The following is a 27,800-nucleotide window of genomic DNA, read 5'->3' on the forward strand; positions in this document are numbered from 1 at the left end:
CATCACATTACATAATGTATGATAACATCACAGTTTGTATTACATCATCAGCTGACTATGTAATTGAGCATTAAAGGGTTTGGTAGTATCCTGGTTACAGATGCTTCATTTCACCTGAGGCCTAACCTGGCACCACTGGAACACACCGTCTCCCGTCAGTAATAACAGACATGAAGCAATTACTCACCAAGCACAACAACAATTGAAATCTACAGGCTAGGCCACTGGTTGTATTTAGGCTAAGTCTTATCATGTGGTCATTTTGGTCATATTGTTTGTTGCTTAGTGTGCTTTTGTGTCATCACACTGCTGTAGTGTGTGGAGAAAAGCAAAAACCCCGGACCATTCAAAACGCTTTTAATGGGCCATGCTGTTGTGATCAGCCAATGACATGAACGGCGGGGAAACACTACACAGAGCGAGAGAGAGAGCGAGAGAGAGAGAGAGAGAGAGAGAGAGAGAGAGAGAGAGAGAGAGAGAGAGAGAGAGAGAGCCAGTGGCAGCATGAATAAAGGCAGGCAACGTGCAGGAGGGAGGAGGGAGGAGGGAGAGAGGGAGGGGGGAGGTCCGAGGGCTAGGGTAGGCTACGGGAAAACGAGCTAGGGGCGGAGCCTCTCTCTCCGAGCGTGTATGCCTACATGCATGTGTGTGTGTGTGTTTCCCCGCTCACCCCTCCTCCTTTCAACCACCCCACCCCCATCCCTGCTCCCCTCCCTCCCCTCTCTCTCTCCTCCCCTCCCTCCCCGACTCGGCTGCCCGCCCCTGAGTCTGGAGCAGCGGCAGCAGCAGCGGCAACAGCGGCAGCAGTGAATGGAGCTCCACTGCCTTTCCTCGCCTCACAGTGCGGGAATTACACCAGCCGAGAGCGGAATGGACACGGAAGGGAGCCAGAGCAGCCTTTCCTCCGGCACGGACAACTCCCCCCACGACCCCTGGTAACGGCCTCCGTGCGCCCGCATGCCCTTTTCCACGCTCTCCTGCTCGCCTCGGCCCGGTTTGAGTTCACCTTGGACTTTAGTTGAGTTCAGTGCGGGAGCGGAGCCGCGCCGAGACAAAAGACAAGCACGCTGCGTGTGTGTGAACGCGCGTGTGTGTGTGTGTGTGTGTGGGATGGATTCACTCCGCGGAGGAGACAGGGACGCACCGCCGCTCTTTCCCTCCTTCACGCTTGTTTATTTATCTCGCTTTTCCTCCACAAGGCCACATCGCAACTTCTCCTCCATCCAATGGAAAATCCTATCCCCCTCTCTTTCCTCTCTTCCTCTCTTTTTTCCCTCCTCTCCTCCTCTGGGGGATTATAACGGCCCGACTGGCCGATTGGTGACTTCGCAACATGGCCGATGCTTTCTTCTTACTTTTATTGACGCTGTAATTACGCACAATTCCGCCCTTCAATGAATGTGTGCTATGTGGCCGTGCCGTAAAAAAGACGCGTGTGTATGTGTTATTGTGTGTGTGTGTGTGTGTGTGTGTGTATGTGCGTGTGACTTACACCTTCTGTTTCTCTCCATTCAGCAAAATGTTCATCGGGGGTCTGAGTTGGCAGACGACACAAGGTGAGCTGTCCCGCACGCTACTTTCACAAGTCTCAATGAAAGCCTTCTGTTTGTTTGTTTGTTTATTTTATCTCCCATCATGCATGTGGCGTAATTACAGCTCCCGCGTTACACTGTAGCTTCCTGAAGTTGAGGAGAAACACAGTAAATAGTTGAATCAAAGCCTTGTATTCAATGAGGATCAGGATCTCAGGGTTTAGACTTGCACAGAGACGCAGGAGGAGGAGGGGGATTAACACTGGAGAGGCGTGCACACACACATACATGGACTTGTCTGGGTTTATTCCCTGCATGTGCACTCATTAGCACTTATAATTAATTGCAGGGGGGCGATCGATTGTTGTGTGTTTACGCAGAAGTTCAGATCCTGTCGGAGCCCAGGCTGCGCGTCTTGTTTTCCTCATTGTTGCGCTCCGCTGCGTCCATTCATTTATTTTAAGAGCCGTGCGTATAAGGCTGACGCGCGAATACAGTTTTCATTCCGGTTACGTTATTACCCCGTCACTGCTGCTGCTGCTGCTGCTGTTGTTGTGGCAGAGCTAGCAGCAGCGGATCGTCCCCCCCAGCTCCGCGGGGCCTTCCAGGCTGGATGTGCCCGTGCTGGAGCTGGAGAGGGACACAAACACAACGTGGTCCGACCCCCATTGTCTCTCTCCAGCCACATCACCTCAGTCGGGACACGGCCTGTTCGTCTCTCGCTGCTGCCTGTTTTTTATTCATGTTTAACCCCGATCCCTGTTTGCTGTGTCCGCAGAGGGTTTGAAGGAGTACTTCTGTAAATTCGGCGAGGTGAAGGAGTGCATGGTGATGCGAGATCCCGTTACCAAGCGGTCGAGGTAAGAAGGAGGCGTGTGCGCCCCGCCGTCCTATCACTGGATGCCTCATGCTCTGCCATGCTTCTCCACGATGCGTCTGTTTGTGACTTTGCGTTGTGATTTCATGGACTTTAACTGATTTTGTCTTTTACATGTGCTTTTACAGGGGCTTCGGGTTTGTAACATACGCAGACCAAGACGGTGTGGAAAAGGTTTTGGCGCAAAACAGACACGACCTGGACTCCAAAACGGTGAGTTCTGGCCACTGCACGGAGACAGCTGCAGGATGGTGCCACTATAACTGGTCATTGGTAACTTTTCCAAGTCAGATTCTGTGTGCTGGTTTATTTTTTCCCTTGGTGCATTTTGTTCCCCATGCACCGAATGGCTTGTAAAGTTGAGGAGTGGAGCAGCCCCCTCTCCTCCTCCTCCTCTCTGCTCATTTCCCCCTCCAAATCCCGGTTCAGGGCGCCAACATGAAAGCGTTCTTTCTTGGACTTCATTGCCATGGTTACCTGGGGGACCTGAATGGGGAAGGAGCCCCTGCAAAACCCTCACAGGGTTTATACAGAGAGCTCACAAGTTTTTTCCCTCTTCTTCCTTTTTTTTTTTTTCAAATAGCAAATAACAGCAGCAGTTTTGGTGGTGGAGACTGTCAGAGGAGGTAGAAAAAAAAAAGTTTGGGGAAAAGAAAAAGTTATAGGGCAGTAATGTCAGGGGGGAAGCCTGTAAGGTCCAGATGAGGTTTAGTCGGATTTGAATAGTGATGTTTTGTCGATAGAGGCTGGTGTTTGTTGAGGACGTGCCCGAACAGCTCATGTTACTGGTGGGTTTCCCCCTCCTACACCGACACAAGAAAATTCAAATGTTTTAAATGGAGCAAATCGGTTCAGAGCGCCCAACAAGCTCGTGTCACACACCATTCACCTACAGAGCACACTGACTGGAAAACAAGTGTGAATCCCTGTGGTTTGTAGTTTGGTGAGGGTCGAAGCCGCCGACTCTGATTTAAATATCTATGAGAGTGTGGATGTTGTTGTCTTGGTCATGTAGATTGGTTGTGGGAACGGGGCGATGGGTGTGTCCTTGTCCGCTTGTGGCCTTTCCTTTACCACACACACACACACACACACACACAATAGGATTATTTGAGAGTGGAAATCAGTTGCACAGAAAGTCACCAGAGTCCATGGGTGGAGAGAGGTAGACCTGGTTAGTTGTTGGGAGCAGGCCGGTTGCCGGGGGTGATGCCAGCCACAGGAGACAGTGCTGTTACCGACTGCACAGCCTGATGGGACCTATGTTGCCATAACAACTTCCATGCTAGTTTGCATTAACTCAAGACACTAGGCTTGGTTGGTTGGCTCAGCAAAGCTCTAACACGCACACACACACACACACACACACACACACACACACAGATAATGTTAAAACACGACACCTTTATACTTGTGTGTCTTAGCTGATAACGTGTGTGGTGATTAATATTTAGAAAGTTTTCAAGTATTTGAACTGAGTGGATGTTTCACACGGTTGCTGTGATTTTTATGACAGAATGAGTGTTGCTGCAGGTAATGGCTCAGAGTTTTCAGTCGTCTTGGACGTGATTCTATGCAACTGTAAAGTGTTACTTAGTGAGTCATGTTACCTCTTAAAACCAGGTACTGCTGGAGCCTGTGGGAGCCAGACCGTGTGTGGGTGTGTGTGTGTGTGTGTGTGTGTGTGTGTGTGTGTGTGTGTGTGTGTGTGTGTGTGTGTGTTATGTGAACACAGGTTTGGAGGCTTGTGGAGACTCAGCCTAGCAGGCCACTGGTGGGGTTAGGCGTTGCCCTATTATAAACCAAAACACTACATAAGTCTAAACAATAATAATGTTAGCGGCTCGACTGCAGCTTTGGCTGCTCAGGTTGTTATGGTAGCGCCGAGTGGAGCGAGCAGCTCACCATGCCATTTGCCCAACCAGGCATTTTAACACAAGGCTATGGTTGCCATTTTGTCGTTCCACTTTGGGATGTCTGAATAAATGAATCTTTTTCAATCGTTTGCCAATCTTAGATTTGCCAGAACTTTATAGATAAGGGCTACAATGAATTTAGGCTGTTTTTAATTGGTCAAAACCGATTAAATGACACTATATAAAATATTACTGATCCACAAATGTTGTGCAGCAGCAAAACTGCTCATTCCCGGCTCCAACCACTGTATTAGGCCAAAGATTCTCAATTTTTTCTTGATGTAGGACCCCCAACAATATAAAAAATATTCAAGGAACCTCTCATGTATGTCCCTTGGAATAATTTGACATTTTACACTTCTATATAGTTATATGAAAGAACAACACAAGATATAGAAGTGTAATATTTAAATTTGTTACCCCCATTTAAGAACCACTGTATTAGCAACATGGTTTCCATCTTTATTGAAAAAAAAATATGAATGAAGTCTTACGCTAATATTTTTTGGGGTAAAAAACATGCTGCAGCTCGAAGTCAACTTCGGGTCAAATTCTGTGGAGGTGGAATTAATATTTGTAATAACTTGCATAGCTTTGTGGGGCCCATGTTACCCTCTGTCACACAGCTAACACATAATTATTCTCTATATTTATTTATTTCTGTATTTTCATGCACTTTGAGTCTGCATCACACCTGGACGCCCCCTCCCCCCCTCGCTCCACTGTATTGTTTGATCAGCATGAGATTTGAGGAAGACATTCCTCTCTGGAGTGAGAAAGAAGACTCGGTGCTCTGATTTATTATTTTTATGCTGAGCCTTTAGTTTATGAGAAAAGAGGCTACAAGTCCTGAAACAGGAAGAGAAGAGGCGCGGGAGGTGGATATGAAAAGGATGTATAACAGAGAAACAGGGTGAGAAGTAAACTATATTAACCGGTGCAAGGTCCATTGCACTGGTTACAAGTTGTATTAAACATTTACAGTCCTGTTACATCAGTATGGTTTTATGCACCATTTAGAAACACCAAAGCCGAGGGCTGAGGGAGATTTTGCATCACAATACCTGCGTGCCCTGAAAATATAAATACAACAAATGTGAGGCTGTCTTTTGTTTTCTAGAGTGAGCTCTGTTTGAGGTTGTTGTTTTGGTTGGAGGTCAGATTTCCTGTTAGGACAGAGTGTGGCCTCGGGGCAGTGCTGTGCTGTTGTATTTCTCTGGACAGAGAAGAAGGGCACAACTGGTATTTGTTTTCTCTCAGAGATAGTTTACTGGAACCAGTTACGGGAAGGAGAAGAAATACGAAACCAGTAATTCTCACTCACTCGGATTAGTGCAGGGGGAATTTAGATTTGTATTTGATTAATTAGTGATTGATTGTTTTATTCTTATGATTTGTTTTATTAGCTATTTTTCATTATGATTTATGTGTTTACTGATGGTGCGTGTGTTTTTAACGGGCATCCTCTCCAAATTACACCATAACTAGCAGGTATCGACTTTTAAACCCACTAAAAGGCAATTGACTCATCTTCCACTGCTGGTAGAGGAGTTTGTCTCTCAGTTTTTCTCCCAGATGAATCATGTTCAACGTCACAAACGTGGCAGAAACTGAGGCGCTCTCTTACCTCACTGTCTTGCCAGAGTAACATTTTGCACAATACATGTATGCAGAAAAAAATGGCCGCTGCACATCGTTCCCAAAATATGAAAAACAATAAGTACGCAAATATTAGTGGTTAATTACGTGTCAACGCCCGAAAGTTCATTTGACGTCATAACGTCACACCAAAAAAGTGCAGCATCAGATTCTAGACTGCCAAAATAAATAAAATGAAGACATTTGCATATTTACCTGGGAGTCACATTCCCATCACTGCTGATCGGAGACGATAAAATCCTGTGTTTACTGGAGAATCATTTGACCCGGGAGTGAACGCTGATTGCATCCATTCCCATTGTAGACAAAAGCCAGATGTAAGTGGGTGTTAGTGGGTTTTTGACGTGTGGAAAAGGGGCTTTAGAAGGAAAAGGAACATTTATAGAGGAAATGGAAAAAATAGGTTCCATACATACTTTTTTTTATTTATTTAAACTTGCTCCTGTGGACGTGTTGCAGCCATTGGCCCAACTGTTTGTGAAGGTACAGTAGCAGTAGCCATCAGTATGGTGCTAATAGAGCTACTTTCACTGCAACAACATATGTTAGCAGCAGCCTCTGACGACCATTGGCACTACAGATCGCCACTGTCACCGTCTTTGCTGGTCTAACACCTGGTTAGTGGAGAGTTCAGTTTGCTAGCAGTAGCTCCTTTGGCTCCTGACTGGAGATTAGCTGTTAATGCTGACATGGACAAAACTGGAGAGAGCAGGGGGGGTGGAGAAGGTAGAGGAGAAGAGAGAGAGGGAGGGAGGCCCGGCTCCTGTGCTGTAATTAGTATGGATCTGAAAAGCAACTAATCGGATTGAAGGAAACAAACTGGATTGGGTTTCCGAGAGTCCATGCTTGGCCTCAGATCCGGGGATAAAGCCTGGACCGGCTCGGAGGGCGGATCCAGGGCGCTCTGTGGTCGTGCCACAAACTCGGGCCGCACTAGCACCAGCATCATCGCCAATGCACTCAACCGCCGCGGCAACGCACTCAAGCTGGGTTACCGGGGTAGCGGCGGGGTTGGGTTGGGGGGTTCCTCATTAGTGAGCTTCGTTAACTAATTACTGTGCCATTGTTCAGCTGTGCAGATTGACCCTGCTGGCCCGAGCCCAAACTAAGTCTCTCTCGCACTGTGTGTGCAGGCATTGACATGCCAACTCCTTTTGTCCCCCTCCTCTGTTTATAGCTTTTTGTTGCGCTTATATTGATTATATTGCACATAATGGGGCGGCCTGTGGTGTGTTTTTTATGAACGTGTGTGCCATTTTGTTGCACGGATGTCTTGGCAGGTTGTCTGAGCCCTAATCTCTACATGTGGTTTGACACATTACGACAAATATATTTATTGTCGGTGGCGTGGAAGGAGGTGGATAGTATGTGTGTCATTTTACATGTGTGGGGGCTTGTGAGTGTGTGCGTATGTATGTATGCATGCCTGTGGGGGTAGCACGGGAGCCCCAGTTCCTCTACGGGCCCATCTGTTTTGTACTCTTTGTCCTGTTAATTAATGGAATCAGAGGGGCTGCCTGCTGGGACGGCCCCACTGCACCGCTACACTGGACAGGCCCACTTTCTCATGGGCTCACTCTGTTTTCCAAATGAATGCCTGCTCTTTCTCCCTGTGCTTTTTCTCCTACCTATTCTATCTATCTATCTATCTATCTATCTATCTATCTATCTATCTATCTATCTATCTATCTATCTATCTATCTATCTATCTATCTATCTATCTATCTATCTATCTATCTATCTATCTGACATTCTATTATTTTATTTTTGTTTTCCAGTTTGTAACACTGGTGGACGCGCTGGGCCACGTGAGGTGACTATTGGCCGTAGATTAGTCTCAAAAGCTAAACCACTAAAAAAATAAATCATACCGTAGGCTCTTGCCGCCACTGCGCTGCTTAGATTGAGCGGAGGTTGGATGTCATGAAGCAGGATGCTAGTCAGACCATTTCACCGACACTCAGTCATAACTCTTCTCCGTCCGTTTCTTCCGTGGAGGAGGAACGGCTGTGTAGTTACATCTAGTCACCGGTCCTGATTGGGACTGTAACTTTTACACAGCCACTTCTTTAAAAAATCTCAAGGCTTCCCTCCTGAAGAGCTACGTCTGAGTGTTGCACACGGTGACTGGCTAAGTCGTTTCACTATTTTGCTTTGTGGCCTATCTTGTCTTCCTCGAGGCTAATCTGATAGATGCTGTAGTCTTTCATCTATTGTTGCCTTTCTCTGAATACAGCCAGAAGTAGAAATGACGTTATATAGATATATTCTGTTTCTTCGCTGAAGTGGAATGATTTTTTTTAACCGCATGGCATGACCGTAGCTGTAGTAGCACTACTACAGATACTGCATTAGGCCTAACCTAGTCTAGCTGGTAACCTTCTGTATTCCAGGTTGTTTAAAGAACTTCTGCTATCAAATACTGGTGTCAACATGTGTAGTATCAGTGGTCAATATTACACTATATAAACCATGAGGAAAGTTTTTACCCTTACAGATTATTAAAATCATATCTGTCTTTAATATCACTGTTTTCATGCTGTTGTATTAAAAAGGTTATTTCTACCTATTTGTGAGGTTTGTAATTCTCTAGATAGGTCAAATACATGTAATTAGTGTTCAGTTACTTCATCCACAAGCAGTTAATGCAGTAGTATATCGCAATATATATATATTAATTATGTTATAACATACTACACATATAACCTTATCAACCACTCCTAATGTAAGAATTGTGTTTTTTCCAAGCAGAATTAAAGAGGAAATTAATACAAAATGACAAAATGGTTTTCAAAATGTTCAATTAGTGAAAATGCTTTAGGATGTCTGTGTTTGTTGAATATTTTTTTCCTTATGAATACACTCTACTGTATTTACTGTGGCGATCACTGGTACGTGACTGCAGCCATATGTTTGTGTTGGGTTCCTCTCCTCGCTGTCACTTTCAGCTTACAGCCTGCGTCTGTGCCACATAATCGCCTCGGGGCGGCTCCTGTACTCTAGTCTTGTTAAAACGGTTAAAGGCAGGAGGGCTGACCTGAACACGAGAGGATGTTACCTCTCAGCGCTTTCAGGTGGGATGAAGAACCGCCGGCCATGTTGGGTGGCGTTTCTCGCGAACTGATTTGTTAAGGTTAGGTTAGGATGTGTAGTGTGTCTATATTACAATGAACTGCATACGAAGAGAAGGTGACACAGTACAGTGTTTATGACGCAGTGTTCCTCTGTGATTGTATTATTGTGTTATTCTTCAGAGGTCACGGCAGCTTCTCTCTCCTCTAATGCTTGTTGTATTTATGCCTCAAGACAAATGTACAGTTTAAAAACAGCTTATTTCAGTATAGTACAGGTGGACAGGACTGTATTAGACAAAAGCAGCTTCCTCTGTTAGCCATTTACACCATTGTGTCTTTTGCTGTCTAGTCTGTTTAGTTTCTGTTGAAGGTTGTGGTACGTACAGTAAGTCACTTTGCTTGTGAGTGTACAGCATGAAGCCACACACGTATATTATGTTACGCTCGGCCCATTAAGCACATATCCAGTAAGTAAACGCTGTGCTGCCACTGTTTGTGCGCGCACTCTCATTGTTGCTGCCGATAGTCTGGTGGCCATCGCGTGTCCTTGTCACCATTGTCTCTCTTCGCCGAGACCAGCTGGAGGTGACACGACACTTCACGTCTTTGTGTCCCCACTTGAAGGTGCAACGTCCTCTTGCCATTCTCTCCAAGGACGTCGCAGCTGCATCTTAGTTACACGGTGTCATTGCTCTCCGAAGCAGCGGTTAATCTGCGGCACTTAAAAGGTCCTCGCAGGATTGGTCACCAGGAGCCGGGAGATATAATAGGGAAGAGATGAGAGGATTGTTTGGGATATTGAATCAACGCCGTCCCTTTGAATTGTGTATGTTGTTCACATTATAAGTACTTTCTTTCTGGCCGTTTGATAGGCTCCTTTTAGTCGCCAATATCAATCCAATACCTCTGACGGGCGGCAGCGAGAGACACAAGGGGTTTCGCTTCACACATCCAATTATTAGAACAAAGATGGAAGTCTAAGACCATAATACACTACAAGGCCCTGTGACCTAAAATCATCTCTCATGTTGGCTCGGGTGAGAATAACACGAGATTCCACACAATTTTAAAATGCCAGGCCGGGCTTTGCATATTTAGAGTTATTAAAGGCCAGCTCATTCAAAACTCATTTGCTTCTAATTTTATCTGTAACCTTGACCAGTGCAGAGACGTTTCGTGAGCAGAAATATGGATACAGTCAAATCTGGCTAATCCAAAATGGGGGTTGTCTGGATTTGTGAGATTTAGAAAAAATAGATATCTCCATCTGAATTATAGGCAGAATATTAAATGCTCATTTCGGGTTTCGGACTGTTTGGTTTGTTGCTGTAACTCATTTAGTTCAGAGAATGTATGCATTCACGTCTCGCTGTGTGTTCGGTCCTCTTGCCTGTTTGTTTGGCTGGCGGGTTTGGAGGTTTTTTTGGGAGGGGGCTTGCATAAACAAGGGGCTACTATACATACCCTACAGATTTGCATATGCTCTATTTCTGGACTTGTAGGCCTTCAGATGGTTCAGACTCAGGCTCAGTGTAATAACTGATTCTGGTTTGTTAACAGTGTGACAATTCATCGACGTTTACAGCAACAGGATCGACCACTAACATATATCCAGTGGTGTCTTTGTTAAAGAAACGTAAGCAGGGTGGACCTCCATGTCTCACAGGGCACAACTTCAGTTCTGTATAACCCTTATTATCTTTTTGGTTCTCTTTGTCACTCTTTAACTGCACATTTGACATTTTATCAGATGAAACCCTAGGACTTTTAAGATTGATTTATATTTTGACCTGATGACGTTTTTCCCAAGTCTGCGTTTCTAATGTGTGGGATCCCGGAGAGTACAATGGAATTTCATATGCTTCACATGTTTGTGATTGTTGATGACAGTTCTTTTGAAAAAGCACCACTGCTCCCAAATCCTCAGTACGTCTAATTGGATTCCTGTTGTTTTTCAAACAGAGGGAGTTTGAGTTTTATGACATCTATTAGTGTCTAATTGACCCCAAACAAACATAACTTCATATCGCTCGTCTGTGAATGATCTTTTCGCAAACTCAAGCAATATATACAGTCCAATATATAAATGCGTAGCCCATATAATTTAAATGTAAAGTGTAATATTTTGTCAACTTCATAAAATGTGCAAGCCAAGCCCAGTTTGTCTCAGTTAGAAAGGTTTTTATTTTAATACGTTTTTACAGAAAGAAACAAGGACATTTATTTGGTAACATTAAAAAATATGAATTATTTTACACATACATGGTTGAGTTCTCTGGATCCACAAACTATAAGGAGGTTAAAGTGTTGAAATCGTGCTTTTTGCACATTTCTAATATAATTTTTGTCACTCAGCCGAGAACATAACTCGGCCAAGGCAACAGTTAAAGTCAATCAACTGCACCACATAACACACTTATAGATATCATAAGTCTGATAGGTTTCATTAAGATCCATGAATTATTCAAAAATCCCTGGAATTCCCGATCCAGATGTGTAATGCAGTCGTGCTGGCCTCCTATAATCATTCATAAAAACAACAATATTATTCACAACAGAGGCTCTTGAAATATGTACGCCATTACAATATGTGTTATGATAATAATGGAATGATATAATAATAATGTGTTTCACTGCCTTTCAGAATTTTTTACTATTTTATCTCATCTCTCCTCTACAGATCGACCCTAAAGTGGCATTTCCCCGTCGGGCCCAGCCCAAGGTGAGTGTACCCTGAAGGGGTTAACGGCTAAAGGAGGAGTCATGATGATGTCATGTGTCACCCCCAATTACTCAGCCCTGGTTGGCTGGGATTAGAGTCAGGCACGTGACCAGGGAGGAGCGCCAATCCACTTGTCCAGCCTGACACCGTGGCCCCATACCCTGACCTAAACAACCTCCCCCATCCTGCACCCCGACCATCAGCAGCCAACAGCGCGCACATACACACACATATATGCTTTTGTGTCCTTGCACACACGAATGAGCACTCACCTGCACACACACACACACACACACACACACACACACACACACACACACACACACACACACACACACACTCCTTCGAGCTCAGACCTGCACTGAAGTGAATTAACCTGACTGCTCAGAGGAGCTTTCAGAAACCTCTGAGATTAGACAAACACAAACAAACACGAAGTCACTTTATCACAGGCATCTACCCCCCCCCCTTCTAATGTGATTAGTGGTAAACGATGCCTTCTTCTTCTTCTTCTCCTCTTCTGCTAGCTGGTGACCAGGACAAAGAAGATCTTTGTCGGAGGGCTGTCAGTCAATACCACCATCGAAGATGTGAAGCAATACTTCGACCAGTTTGGAAAGGTGAACCATACACAAACCTGGGATCTATTTGTAGCCACTCAGTGACGAGCTCCTGTCTTTTCTCTGATGCAGTGGTTCTAACCTTGACTTGTCTGAATCTGGTCGCCCCTACATACACACGTCTGAATCTATTTAAACTGAAAGTGGATACAATTATTATTTAGGCTCCTGCTCCCCACAACCCTTAAAGGATAAACAGTATAAATATTGAATAGATGGATTAATAAAATAATTACTGATTTTCCTATCTTTGGCCAGTTCGGTTAACTTTGCTTTCGTACTATTTCCACTTGAAATGTCAACAGTTTTCAACAATTTATCCATTACATTTAAATCGTTAATCCATTTGCTAACTAGAATGACACTCAGTAGAACACCAAGGAATAACACACATTCATAAATATAGAGAGAGATGTTTTTTCATCAAGATCCATTAATCATTCTAAACAAATCATGGCCAATGTTACAGAAAGTGAAAAAAAATCCAGTTCCCCGCCAAAATTTAAATGTAATAGGTTCTTCCTTAGTTCATGACCCTCCCCTTTATGGAAATTGGTTGAGTAGTGTTTGCATAATCCTGTTAACTAACAAACAAACAAACTAGAACAAAATAAAACATGAATTACTTTTTCTATCTAATTTATTACTTTCAGATAAACATTTCAACCATTTTCCTTTTAACATTAACTATTTTATTTTGTTAGCTAATTATTAGAACTAGAAGATGATGTTGTTTTAAATTCACAACTGTAAAAGAAAATAAGATATATTCTATTCATAAACACTAATTATTGAGCCAATCCAAAGGTTCAGAAAACATAGAATGGGGCCATTTGCCGTTTGTCTGAAGAACTGACAAAAGAAAACAAGTTGCTAGTGGCCGGCCGAAAATAGACAAGGACGACCAAGTGCACTGTGCCATGTGTTTCTTACACCAGTATAACATTAAGCTAAAAGAAAACACAGTGGTACAATACTCAAAACATACTATAGACACAGGGGTCTACAATAATAAAAGCCCATTTAAGCTTGACAACACCACAGGCAGGCTTGACAACACCACAGGCAGTGACACAGACAGGTGCAGAGATGGAGTTACAACTGATCCATTTAACAATCTGACTCATTACTTCATAACCAAAATTTAAGTTATGAAAAATAATCATGAATGATTCATACGTCAGTTGTCTTCCCTGCTCACCCAGCTGTGGTTTGCTGTAGTATATAAAATATATCACATAATGATTGATTATCTGTTTTGTCATCATTTTAAAACGGCGAGCAAGACGACATGTAAGAGGAGCAGAGGATGCAATTTAACTCTTCATTCTTTTTTGCTTCTTGAGTTTAAATCACCTGATGTGCACTTTGTCTCCGTGTTACCACCGTGCCAGATCAAAAAAAACAACACACAATTACAATGCAACTGTAACTTTCAGTCAGTATCCGTCAGACATCCGCTGCTGTGGTCCTGCCAAACATCCAGCTCAGTGGGGGCCCTGCTAAGCGTGGGGCCCTGGGGGCGGCCGCACCCTCTGCCCCCGTGGTCGCTCCTCATGATGCCAGCTGTTTAGCCATGAATATTATTTCAATCATTTATCAATCAGACATTTCAGTTTTCCATTATCTCTTGCCATAATTGTTTTAACCATTCTCCTTTTAACTGATTCAACCCATTATCCATTAATGTAAGCTAACTATATCTATTATGTATTATTACTATTAGCTATATGAATCATTTATCACTTAGCTCACTAATCCCACAGTTTCTTACTCTTGGATAAATGTTTTTCTTTGCTCACACATTTACTTGTTAACTGGTCTCTGCACACATTTAGTTCTAACTTGTGTTGATTGGCTGTTACAGCTGACTCAGTGTGTGGACACACATTTTTAATCAAATTAAAATTTCTGTTTCATCAAATTAGTTGTGCTACTTCACAATCTTTCCACCTACACACTGTGCAACCGCAGATACTACCACTGGAGAACAAGTACCCCCTGGTTGGGAATCACTGCTCTAATGGACCTTTGATGAACTGTACTCGTCTTTTCTTGCCTTCATCATGTTCGTTTCTCAGCTCATTTGCAAATTTACAGAGAAGCAATTGTTTAGACATTTTTTTTTACTTTAGTCAACTTCCCCCTTTCATTCGAGTCAGTGCTCGACAAAAGCTACACGCAGGGTGTAAAAGGTGGTGAGAAAAGGGCCAGATGTTGAAAGTGAAAGAAGGGACTGAAAGAGAGAAAGAACTCAAAGAAAACAGGGGGGGAAAAGCAGCGTGGTCATCTGTGTTCTGCTCTGGCTGCTCCAGCGTGAGTTTAGTTTCTTAGGTTATCTCTTTTGTCGGCCACTTAACTCTTTTCCGATCAGATCTCGGTGTTTTTTAGCCTCCATACGTTTGTCCTGCTCTGCCCCCTTTGAATGAAATGTGGTGAAAGGCAAACCCATGCTGTGGAGACAGATGAGTGGCCGGGGAGAGGGAGGAAGAGAAAAAAAAGACGCGAGAGGAGGGGAAGAGGAGAGGAAGATGGCGGGGGACTGAAAGGGAAGAAGCAGCCCCCCATGGAGAGAGAGGGAGGGGCACTCGGAAAGGGTTGAAGGGCAGAGAAAAGGAGGAATGTTGAGATAGTGTGGAAGAAAAGTGGAGATGAAAAGGAGGAAAACAGCAATCTGATGGGCTGTAAACGTTTGAACGTGTCTGTCATGCAGGAAAGGGTTGGTTTTTAGCGAACTTCACTTCGGGGGGTTTGGGACTGTGTTAGGGTTCAGGCTCTTCAGTGTTAACCAATCAAATGCAACAGCTGCTCCTGTAACAGCCCCCCCACCACCATATCCAAAATCTGTACCTCAGACACCAGCTCCCCTCCCATCCCGTACAGACACACACACCCTGCTCCATTCCCTCTCAGCTTGTTGCCGTGGTGACCTGCTTTCGCCCATTGTCCTGCTGTAACCCAGTGTGTGTGTGTGTGTGTGTTTTGTTTCCTTTAAAAATGCGTGAGAAGTGTGTATTTGCATGAATGGAAAGATGGGTGCGTGTGTGACAGTGGCATCATGGAGGCGGCGGAGGGAGGCGAAGCTGCATACATTTGTCCAGATACACACAGACAGCGAGACTCACAGCCAGTGATCCACTTGTCACAAACACTAAGAGTGTGTGTGTGTGTGTGTGTGTGTGTGTGTGTGTGTGTGGTTCTGCTGCTGTTGACCAGTGAGCAGGACCGTTAGAAAATGAGTGTTGCTCCAGGATGTAGGCCTAATGGTTTGGAAGAAATTAACAGCACGAAGCTCCCTCTGCCTCGTGTCTGCCCGTGTTTTTCTCTCTGCTGGCCTCATGTTCGGGGTCATTACCATATCTCAGGTACTGGTTCAGATTTAAATAACTAGCCTGTGTCCGTTCTTAACCTGTTTGGAATGTTCTGTTCTCTTGTCCTGTGTTAATGCTCCAGAGCTACTTCAGAATTATTCCTGGTCATTAGTGAGTCCTCCTCACTTTTTATTGTTTGTGTGCTTGATGTGTGTGCAGAGCTTTTTATAGTCAAGGTGCAGAGTGTTTATCAGAAGATTTTATAGTCAGTGTTTTTAATAACATGAAACAGAATTTTCTTAATTACTCTTCCCCTATGTGGGTTATATAAATTTAAATGAAATACTTAAATATGGGAAAAAATTTCTACATTGCATGTCGTCTATTTCGACACAATCCTCAAACCAATGTTATGCTTTTACTTTGAAGACAAATTGTTAAAGAGGAAATTAGTCTATGAGGGTTGCTGCCATGGTGGAGATCCGCACCTGTGACAGCTATTAGTCCAATACGGTGAAAATAAACATGGTCCCATATAGTGAATTTAAATATATCAGATTTTCGAAATTATATCAGATATTATTGGCTGCAGGCTGCCAGTTACCGCCCACAGCTGTAGTTTATCTGAGGACGTAGAATAAGACATGCTCAACTGAAGGCACTCTGTCCCGCCCCCACTGACTTCTATAGAGCGCTGGTTCCCTGTTTATTCAAATTTAATTAATATCGAAGGTATCACATGTCCAAATTGGACCAAATTGTCGTCACTGCACCTCCCTAGGCCATTAATTATACACATGGCACATGTGAAGCCGATAAGAAGAACAGAGATATGTGTTCCACATACAGACAGACATTTGAGGAATTAGCAGGAAGACGTCCTCTGATTTTAGGCCGTGGATCCAGGTTGACGTGTGTGACCATCACACTCATTGTAAGGTGGATGTTGTGACATGTGTCATGTTTTCCGGAGCGTGTTTTTATTGAAAGTGGCTGCAGCTCTGTGCCGAATCACTTCTCCCTGGTGATCACAGACACTCGTATCTAAGACAACATTCCCTCCGCAGGATGAGGGGGATATCTGGACTGTTTGGACACGTGAGACCAAAGCTGTATCATGGATAGCGCCGATCCCACAGTGCATTCCTGCCGAGCAGGAGGTATTTCTTGTTTATTATCCGAGCCTGGTTACAAGGTGCAGGTTGGGATGGAGTGGGACTCGGCGCCTTGTTTATTTTCATACCGTGGCACCGCCTTGCAAAGGAAAACACAGAATGCACTATGCATTTTCGGCGTCTCTTTGATTCACTTTTTTTGAAGAACACTTCTGAAAGCACACTTACGCAAACTTCATCAGACTGGACTCGACACATCAGGTGTTATGGACCAAAGTGAGGAGTTGACGGCGTGTGTTTATGAGTTGTTCCCCTAACAGAACAAGTCTGAGCTCCTGTTGCTGAATGTCCCTGCACCAATGAGACCACAGCGGCCATGTTTGATGTAGGTCTTGTGATCCCCCCTCAACCTGGTGGAGAGTTGAGAACACCTCCCTCCTTCCTGCTAGCAGTGAATGTAGACCCTGTGTGGATCAGAGAAACGTGTTTTAAACAGGAAATCAGGCTTATAGTTTGGTGATTTGATGATTAGCATTTCAGGCATTTAAGTCACACAGTCAATTATGTTTAATCCAAAGGAAATTCCCAGTTTTGATTTTTCTCCAGCCTCTGTACTGCATTCCTGAAAGTACCTTACATTAAAGAAGTAGCAGTAATCTGCTGATGGCCCCTGACTGGTTGGGGAGATTGTTGTTTGCATGATTTAAATGAAAAATCATAATAGTTAGAACAATCATTCTTTTTGCCACAGAAAGCCAAGGCATCCGTCTTATACCTCATTACGCTGTATGGCTGTGATGAAGTCTTAACATTTTGTTACGTGCGGTAAAATATGTGTCAACAATGTTCTGTGGTGCCAGGGAGTGGCATGAAAGGAGCTGAGAAAAATGGGTACATGTTAAAGACTAATAAAAGTAAAATGTTTAAATAACTTATCGAGTGTTAAGAAATACTTTGTTCATGTTTTGAACTAAATTAATTTTGAAATCTATTAGATCAATATCTTTTGTGTCTATTTAGCAAAATTTGGGGAAAACATGTAAAAAAAATGTATAACAAAATTTCAGTACTTTTATGATTAATTGACTTATAAAACTGATTAGCTTAGGTTTTAGATTGCAAGACATCAAGTAAGAAAAAAACAACCATCTAGCTACCATTTCTATTGAAGAGTTCAAATAATTAAAGCCTTCCCCTCTTAGGCTCTTTTAAAACAAAACAGGAGAATATGTTCGAGTGGCAAGCGAAAGAAAAAAGTGGAAAAGATGAAAAGTGCAGCATGTGGAGAGGGCAGACGGGAAAAGTTAGGACTCCGTTCACCCATGTGAGCTGGCGATTAGGAGGCTTGACTGAGCACTTTGTCTGCTGGCCTGTTTAGAGAGAGAGAGAGATGGCCGTGGAGAGAGAGAGAGAGGGAGAGAGAGAATAAAAGAGCGAGATGTGAGGAGACAGCAGGGGAAAAAATGTGAATGCCACCTTTCATAATCTTGGGGGAAAGAACGTGTAATGGACTTGCCAGCAAACACTTGTTCTTCAGACAATAGCAGCATGCTTCAGTAAAACCTGGATATGTTTTACTGCTGCGCTCTGGAGGCTGCACAGTTAACCCTACATCTGAGAGAAGGGGCCCAACTTCATGAGAATATGACCTTAACTTTTCTCCACTCTCCGCATGCATGCTGAGCAGTTAGCGACTGAGCCGCTGCTAAGCCAATCTCCGACCCCCACAGCTATCCAATCAGATTGTCTTACAGCACCCTGGGCAGTGGACATCGGAGAGCATCTTCTTATTGGTTCTGGCAAGGGCAAGGGGACTGGTGTGCGACCACAGCATAAGCTCACACACGTTTGCGAGTCAGCACACCATTGTATTCTCATGGAAGACAATTAGGCTAACCATATTAGCCTGACCCCACAGCACATATAATCTTTTTGTGCCGGCTTAAAAAAAAAAAATGGCTTCGGAGCGGCACAGCTCCAAAGCCCCTGGCAGCGGCCGTGCGAACCATCCTTCCAGAATAGATGCTGCTAATGCTAACAGGAGGGCTAGCCGTGCATGTAACTCTAGTCCTATGATAACATGTTGGCTCGCAGCTGTCTACTTACTGTCCTGTTCCCCGGCTCTCTGCTGTGTCATTGAGTTTGGACAACCGGAAGGGGGGGGGGGTTAAAACTGAATGAAGGACAGAGAGAGGAGGGGGGGCTGCTCTGCATGTGTGTGTGTGAGTGTGTGTCCAAGCTATACATTGAGAAGGAGGAGAGTTAACAGGGTCATGGAGGCTGTAGGAGCAATCTCAAACCTCTCCATATTCATCATTTGGCAAAGAATAAGGGAATTTTTTCACCTGCACAGGTGCACACAAACACACACATGCACACACACACACACACAGACGTGATCTCAATCAGTCTGGAAGACGCCTGTGTGTAGTTGTGTGCTTTTCTTACGAGGTAAAGGTTAGAAATCGGATGGTCTGGTCATTCACAGGCCTCTGCCACTCATGTTACACTGGTTTGAGTTTCAGTGCTCGCTGCTTAATGAAAATAGCAATGTAGTCATACTCGACATGTGTCTCCATGTGATACAGTCAGGTTGCACCACAGATTGGTGTGAGGTTTTTTTCCCGGGATAGCCCAAAAAACACAAACTTATTTCTCCAGCGATCCCGGCCTTGGCTTCCCAGTCTCTCTCTCTCTCTCTCTCTCTCTCTCTCTCTCTCTCTCTCTCTCTCTCTCTCTCTCTCTCTCTCGTCATGCCGTCAGAGCCAGAGCAGAAGCTGCTAACTTTCCTGCCAGTGAAGGACAAGTGGGGGAGGGAGGGAAGAGAGAGGGTGAAAAGGGGGGAGGAGGAGGAGGAGAAGGAATATGAATAGGGCAGTGGAGTGAGTGCAGAAAAGGAAAGTGGAGGGAGAAGGAGAATAAAAGGAGAGCATGTTAACAAAGACCCAGGTTCACTTTGTCCTCTGCTCTTCTCTTCAAAAGTGTTCACTCAGAGATTTTCTATCTTCTACCAAAACTTTACCTTCTATGTTTTTTATTTATCACCCCATTATTCATCAGTATTTCCCCCCTTTTCTCTTATGCTTTCTCTCCCTCTCTTTTCCCTCTTTTCACTCCATTCTTCTCATTGAAATGAGTTTGGGTTTGTGGAGGGGGGTGGGCAAGTTCTTCTAATTGAAATTCTTTACAGGGTCTCCATGGTAATAGTAAACTTTGCAGAGAAGGGAAGAAAGACAGTGAGGGTGAGCGAATGAAAGGGGGAGAAAAGAGAAGAGATGGAGCAAAGAGTGGGAAAAGAATTTCCTCTCGTGCACATACACTTTTTCTTTTTCCAGATGATAGATTGTATTTTATTTTTATACAGCTCCCCCTCATTTCCCCATTGCTCTCTTTCTCTCTCTCTCTCTCCTCATTCTTTCTTTTTTCTTTTTCTCCTTTGTCACCTGTCACCCCTCCCTCCCTCACTCTCCCCTCCACCCTCTCCATCTGCTTTCCCCTCTAACTCCAATGCTAAAAAGGGACAATGGCACCCCATGCTGTGTAATGGTCTGTGTGTGTGTGTGTGTTAATATGTCGTTGCTCATCTATCCTCCGCTTTGTTCTCACAGGTTGACGATGCCATGCTCATGTTCGACAAAACAACCAACAGACACAGAGGTATGTACGCAGAGTAACCGTCGGCACACCCAGAGACAGGTCCTCATGAATGGAGGGGAACAGCATGATAGAGTCATTAGGTGAAGCTCCCCAGAAAAAAAGAAATAGCAGAATATTTCTCCGTTCACATTCTTTTGTCCCTCCATCTCCTCCGGCTTCCCCTCTTTTCATTTATCTCTGTCCTCTCTCAGTGAGTGAGAAGTGCAGCGCCCGCTGAGGGTCGCGGTGCCGGGTCAGGATGCTTACAGACGAGGATGTAACTTAATGAGACGTGAGAAGTGAGGAAAAGAGGGAGGGTGGAGGGGGAGAAGAAGAAACTGGGGTGTGATCATTGGTAGAGGACAGATATACCTGATCCTCCATGATGTCAACACCTGATTGACAGAGCGAGCCACGCTCACAGTAATGATGGCGTTTTTTTCCAGTATAATTGCTGAGATCGGGAGTGGTAGGGTCTCCTCTATATACTGTATGTCCTTGTAACAAACTGTAGGATATCACAAACAAGTGTGCAAATTACAGTCTGTGTGTGTGTGTGTTTGTGTCTTTCAGGTTTTGGCTTTGTTACCTTTGAGAATGAGGATGTGGTGGAGAAAGTGTGTGAGATTCACTTCCATGAGATCAACAACAAAATGGTACTGACACATTTCCTCAACTCACAATCTTTCAATTAGAAGAGCTTAATATCATTTAAACTATAAATCTTCAGTAGTTTTGCAGTTTTTGTCATATGTTGTACTTGAATTGACAAGAAACATATTGAGGATTATTTGCTCAGTGGTCTTAGGGTTTTCTTGTGTTTCTGATAATGAGTTTTGTGTCAGCATTGTTTCAATCTTAGTAGTAATTGTTATTAAATGATAATTTACTTCCTATGTTTCAGGTGGAATGTAAGAAAGCCCAGCCCAAGGAGGTGATGACACCGACAGGCTCAGCCAGAGGCCGCTCCAGAGTGATGCCTTATGGGATGGACGCCTTCATGCTGGGCATTGGCATGCTGGGTAAGATCCAAACTCAAATATACCTGAAGCAAATACACAGTATGAAAAGCATGTGTAAGTTCATTCATAGGCATATTCACATTTAAAGTGTCAGTCATTGATAAGTCTCCTCAGAGGTTTTATTCATTAGAAGAATGTGTTGTTGTTCAGATCAGAAGGTCAACACAACACATTTCTGTTTGATCAAATATCTTGTAATGTCACAGTTATCTCTGCGTTTAGCCCTTTTAAATTACTACAACATATTTATATTTGTATAATTGAAGAGTTTGCATAATTGCTGGAGGAAAAAAATCAAGGATTAAAATTCTAATAGCTATTTCAAAGAGGCAGAGTAATACATATATGACATATATACATATATTGAGGTTATTTTCACTTCATTGTTCATTGTCTTTGTGCTGTAATATAAAAGTAATCTCACATCATGATGAGAATATCCTTTACGGCTCCTTTCATCTAGTATTTCTAAAAGTAAACCCAGTTGATTTGATCTAATGGTCTTCATTAGATTAATATTATTGTCTGAGCTGATTCTCAAAGGCACATTTCCTATGAATAAACCTACTGTGTATCTGAAAAATTTAGAGGTCACACACTGAAGGACGACACAGTTCTGCTCAGTGGAGTAAAAATATCTCTTGAAAAGAGAAATGAAGGAAAAAACCTGCTATACTTATGTCATTTATAGCTGTTTGGCTCCCTCTACTGGACATTTGAGATTGTACTGTACTATTGTCCCCATAGTCTCAGTAACAGCTGTAGAATCACGTGACATGGCCTCTTAAAGAAATACAGGATAAATATTATGATGATGTTGATTATTAAAACATAGTCGTATGTTCCAACTAGGATTCATTTTAAACTCAGAATATCTGATTCAAATAATTCCAGAACCAAAAAGAGAACCTCTACAACTATCAACTGGTTCGAACTTGTGGCTGGGTTTGTTAGTTTTTATTTATTCACATATCATGTATTTATTTCAAAATTCACCAGCAGCTCAGTTCTTCTTCAAATGTCATGAAGTGCTTCCTTCCTGTGTGTGTGTTAACAAACAGATGATTTTGTGTCTTCTGATAGGCTACCCAGGTTTTCAGACTACTACCTACACCAGCCGCAGCTACTCTGGAATTGCGCCTGGCTACACTTATCAATTCCCAGGTGCGTCTGTGTACACCTCACACACAGTTCACTCTGCTCTCAGAAGACACAGGCTCAATGATGCAGGCTGTGACATGCAGTTGATTCAGCTGTGAGTCCTGTGGGGATTGAACTGTGTTCGGTCTAGGGACTCACACACAAACACCCACTCGTAAACACAGGCTTAACATCAGCGGATTCTCTGGCTGCTTGTAGATGCTTTGAGAGTTTCATTTTGAAATGGTTCCTGATGCTCCTCCTCCTCTCAAAGACCTTCTTTATGTCTCAAGTCTCTAATGTTGATCTTCGTCCTTTGATTTGTAATCTTTTTTTTCTTTTATTCTTCTGTGTTTATTTTATCTACTTATGTAAGCGCCTTTCATTTCGCCGTGTCGCCCCGCCTCTTCCTCTGCTCTACCTTCCTGCCCTGTCTCACCATAGATCTCTGACTTTCTTTGCTTGTGCTTCCTTGTTGGCGTCAGGCAGTGGCAACATGTGTGTTTGTGTGAATGTGGCTTTGTATGTGTGGTGGGTTGATGTGGACTGTATTTATAAAGCTCTCTCTCTCCCTCTCTCTCCTCAACCTTCTCTGTTTCTAGAATTCCATTTAGAGAGGACCCCCCTCATGACATCATCCCACCCCCAAGAGCTGGCAGGTTGGTGGCTCCTCACTCCTCCAACGGCCCAAGAGACAAAAACAGAGATATTTAGCAGCAGAAAGTCAAATGAAACTGCTGCTAAATAAACACTGTAAACCTGGATGGAACCTATGAGTAACTCCATAGACGTACTGTGGAACTAACCATGGATCAATTTGGCTTCACAGATCCTAGGCTGCGTTTTCATAGTCTTGTTTGCTCCCATTTTACATTTAATTGTGCGTTTAATTTTCTTTTGAATTAATTCACTAGTCAGTACAAACATGCTGTTTCAGTCTGAACAAGTGACTATTGCTGTGATGAGAATAGTATTAGTTTACTACAATGGGCCAAAAGTTTTGTAACTTCCTGCGATCATTCCAGGTAAATGTTTTTTCAGCTGTTGTGAAAACGCATTCCGAGATAAGTCTGTGATTCTGTGTCATACAAACGATCCTTTGAACGTACAAAGAACTTCTGTCTGTGAATGCTGGAGTCGAATTCACAAAGCGTCTCATCTGACCATTAGGAGTCGTCCTAAATGGTGGTTAAAGTTACTAGCAAAGAGTTATTCACAAAGCCGCTGTGTGTGACTTTCACAGACAGACCGAGAGAACTGAAATTAATTTAACATGTAATAATATTACCCAAGAAATTATAATAAATTAAAGGGGTAGAAAGAAGTACAAAAAACTTGAACAAAAAGTTAGTAAGGTGGAAAAAGTTTAACCTTCATCCCCCGATGGGATGGTTCTGTATTTAGCTCATATGCTACAGGTCTACACTGTTGGCAATGAATACACTTAATGAACTGTCAAACTAATGTGGATCTGAAGTGCACAGTTTTGGTTTAAGAAAGAAGCTAAAATAACGTTCACACTCTCATCTCCACTGTTTAGATTTGTTGATGATTTAATTCTTACACTCACTCGTCATCAGAATATACATTTAAAAGTTCCTTAGTGTACCTTCCCACATAATCTGCAGTATTTAACAGACTGTGAGCAGGTTTTAATGACTCATCAGAACTTTCTCAAACTTATCTCAGTAGCACACCTGTTTGCAGTGCTTTAGAACTTTGTGAATTACTCCTAGACCACAAACTGTGTTGTCATAAAGAGTATCTCCCCTGATCTTCAAGCAGCTCTGTCTTTATACCACCATCCAGTGGCTTTAAGTTGCAACTGCATCCATGCCGGAAACGTCATCCTTATTTTTCTCAGCTACATTATTTTGTTGCCCATTTAAAGAACCCTATGGTTTGACGGTGTATCATCGGTGCAGATGGTTTTTAGGATCTTAACTCCTCCACCGATTGAATTTAACTCAGAGACAGATGTGTGAGCAGATGTTGACACCGCGCTGTAGATTGTTACTTATGATTTTATATGAGAGATCCACAGTGAGTTGTCTGTACATTAATTTGGGTTTTCTGCTGTAATCCTCAGCCATTCCTCTGTCTGCATATGGACCAATGGCAGCAGCCGCCGCAGCAGCAGTAGTTAGAGGTATGTATGTGTGTGTGTGTGTGTGTGTGTGTGTGTGTGTGTGTGTGTGTGTGAGAGACAGAGAAAGAGAGAAACACTGAGACAAACCACGTCTACTTGTGCATATTTGTATGCTTGCCTCAGGTAGCTTGGCCTGCTTGGACAAATAAAAGAATATTTTTAGACGTGTGTGTGTGTGTGTGTGTGTGTGTGTGCGCCTGGAGGCCTGACTTGTCTCCTCTGTCTCTTAGGCTCCACCCCTTCACGCACAGCTGGTTTCCTGGGCACCAGCAGCCCTGGACCAATGGCTGACCTGTATGCTGCAGCCAATCAGGACTCAGGAGTTGCCAGCTACATGAGCGCCGCCAGCCCCGCCCCCAGTTCAGCGTTCGGCCACGGTCTAGGGGTAGGTCTCACACACACCACACACACACACACACACACACACACACACACACACACACACACACACACACACACACACACGCATGAATGAGCGAACAGAAAGTGTATTCAGCCTTTGTGTGTGTGTGTGTGTCTCCTCAGGGTCCTCTGATTGCTACTGCGTTCACTAATGGCTACCACTGAGGCGACCCAGGTCACTGAAGATGGGAGGGCTCTTCCTCTACTGACGAGCCAATCACAATGCTGGCTGCCCACTGATGGCACAACCTGATTGGCCGGCCACAGGCTTTACCGGGCTCCCTGTGGCTCCACCCACCGACTGAATATCTTTTTAAATCCTGAACTCTTGTTTTGCTGTACTAATCTCACTTCGACATAACGTCCCCCATCGCTCCTTGTTTTGTCCTCACGTAGACTGATAACTAGATTCCACCCGCTGTCATCCTCTTTCTTCTTTTGATGCTGAGAAAAGAAAACTCGAAAAAAAAAAAAAAGATCTCCGAGGAAACATTTGTCATCTTTGACAAAGACACAGAGGACTATTGAGTTTTTTAATAATAATAATAATTTTATTTCAATGTTACATGTCGTTTCATCATGAAATCGTTGAAAGCTGTTACAGAGGGAGAAAACGCCGCGTGAGATGGGTGTTTGTCTGAAAAACCATTTTTAACAAAGGAAGAACAAATCCAACAACAGTCTTTTTCTTTTTTTTAACTGAAGCTTCACGGAAACACAGAAAAAAAACCTAAAATGTATATTTTGGTAGTCTTTAAAAACAAAACCTTTGTAATATTGTTATTAATATTGACATAATAATGATAATCTGTAAGGTATTTTATTCTGTAATTGGTTTTAAAGCAATGTTTTTATGTCTTCCTGTAAGATATTGTATATAGAGGTTGGGGTGGGTGTGGGAGGAAAGGGGTGGGGCTTGATGATATGGGGAGGGGTTTACTGAACCGGCTGGCATGCCATTGGTTGGTTTAGAAAGGGTTAACAGCAGGACGTCATGTACTACTTTCTGTGGTCATCTCACTACTTTTTATCAGTATGCATAATGGTTTATGTGTACGTCGTTGGCCAGTCCGCTCGTGCGTTGCCTGCAGGAGTTCTGTCTGACGCATTTGTTCAGTAAAGAAAAAAAGGTTTTTTTTGTTACTAAGTCATTGCTGTGTTCGCTTTACTTCATGGAAAAGCAACGTTGACTTTTTATAGTTTTTAACACCACGGTGAACCAGATTTCTACTTCAAATTAAGTCGACAGACTACGAAGGAGCAACAAACCTTAAAACATGAGAAATCACGGGTTCACGGGGTTCGGGGGGAGGGGTTGACTTGACTTCCTCTTTTTTGAAAATATTATATATTTTTTTGTGCGATTCACTTCTCAATGTTTTTTTTTTTTTAGTTTTTGTTTATTTTCTTTTTGTATTATTATTCTTTAACGCGGGATTTTCCACCGCGAAAACAAAATGAAGGACATTCTCAGAGAAGCAATTGTAGAAAACATCACGGTCACGTTCTGTCCTCTTATCACTTTTGAAGATGCATGTGGTTGCATCTGAGTGTGTGTGAGTGAGTGTTGTGTGCATACATCAACGTGTAAAATGGAACTACTTTCGGCAACGAAGGAGCATTTCGATTGCCTTTTTTTGGTACTGAAAAAAAAAAAGATCACCCTGTTCCATTTTGGCTCATCTGCTCCCCCTGCCTCCCTCCCATTTCGTATTTAGTTCTAATAAATTTCTGCTCCTCTGGATCCGACATGTTGTTGTTTATCGACCGTTGCTGCTCCGTGTAGTGGTGAACAGAGGGGGCCTGGGCAGGGAACCACAAATCGAACAGGGTCTCGCTCCCGGTCGGCTCTGATTCAGGACCTCAGTACAGACGACGCTGGCTGGCAGGAAACGTTTGAAAAAAAAAAAGCTTGAACAAACTCAACATTTGCAAAAAAAAAAAACAAGTCGGCCATTTGTTAAGCCTTCTTGTGTGACGTTAGCCGCAACAGCAAACTTCCTGATCCAGCCAGCAGCTCCTCTGTCAGACCACCTGGGACACGACATAAAACTACTGCTGGACACCAACACTGTAACTTTTTAACTTACAATAAAGCAATAAGTTATTTTTTACCTTACAAATGAAAATAGTACTATTATTGGTAATAGCAGACGACGTGTGGATAATTCTGCGGCATTAAGACTTATTTTCAGAAAAAAAAAAGAAACTATATTTTTCTGTTTGAAGATCTTGTTCCCCTTGTATATTGATTTTATGATGTCTTTTTCTTGTGTTGATGTAAGGAAAAGGGCCAATGCTTTGAATGGAGCTCTTAGCTCTACACGAGCTCAGTTAAAGTTGAAGATTTGGGCTGTCCTCTGCCAAGCTTTACAGCAATGCTTTTCTTTTCTCCTTGTTTTTTTCTGACAGTTTCAATTTTAAAATCCTAATAAATTATTCTAAAGCATTTGACTACGATTGTCGTTTTTTTACTGTACATTTGACACTGATATCACAACACTGATGGAATGTAAAAAATGTGTTGTTTCTCACAGTTTACATTAACGACTTCAACGTAAAGATCCCGGTGTAGGTATTGTCAGAATTTTGTGACCCCTAATGGATGTCTATAAAATGACACCC

At 43.2% G+C, this 27,800-nt stretch overlaps 1 protein-coding gene across 2 annotated transcripts; it reads left to right on the forward strand.

Annotated features, from left to right (window-relative positions):
- The first annotated feature begins 735 nt into the window (after positions 1–735).
- Positions 736–27,624, forward strand: LOC118104467 (RNA-binding protein Musashi homolog 1). 2 transcript variants are annotated; one of them, XM_035151361.2, is made up of 15 exons: positions 736–935; positions 1,516–1,556; positions 2,311–2,392; positions 2,538–2,622; positions 11,739–11,780; positions 12,308–12,400; positions 20,435–20,483; positions 21,036–21,118; positions 21,367–21,484; positions 22,379–22,429; positions 22,568–22,648; positions 23,227–23,283; positions 24,714–24,773; positions 25,004–25,158; positions 25,299–27,624. In XM_035151361.2, the coding sequence occupies exons 1-15, from the start codon at positions 811–813 to the stop codon at positions 25,338–25,340; spliced, it is 1,164 nt and encodes a 387-aa protein (XP_035007252.1). In that variant the 5' UTR covers positions 736–810; the 3' UTR covers positions 25,341–27,624. The 2 variants fall into 2 exon arrangements, with proteins under 2 accessions (XP_035007252.1, XP_035007253.1); XM_035151362.2 differs by lacking the exon at positions 22,379–22,429 and having other exon boundaries at positions 739–935.
- Positions 27,625–27,800: the final 176 nt, after the last annotated feature.

This window comes from Hippoglossus stenolepis, chromosome 3 (assembly GCF_022539355.2).
Source record: "Hippoglossus stenolepis isolate QCI-W04-F060 chromosome 3, HSTE1.2, whole genome shotgun sequence".
Lineage (NCBI taxonomy): Eukaryota > Metazoa > Chordata > Actinopteri > Pleuronectiformes > Pleuronectidae > Hippoglossus > Hippoglossus stenolepis.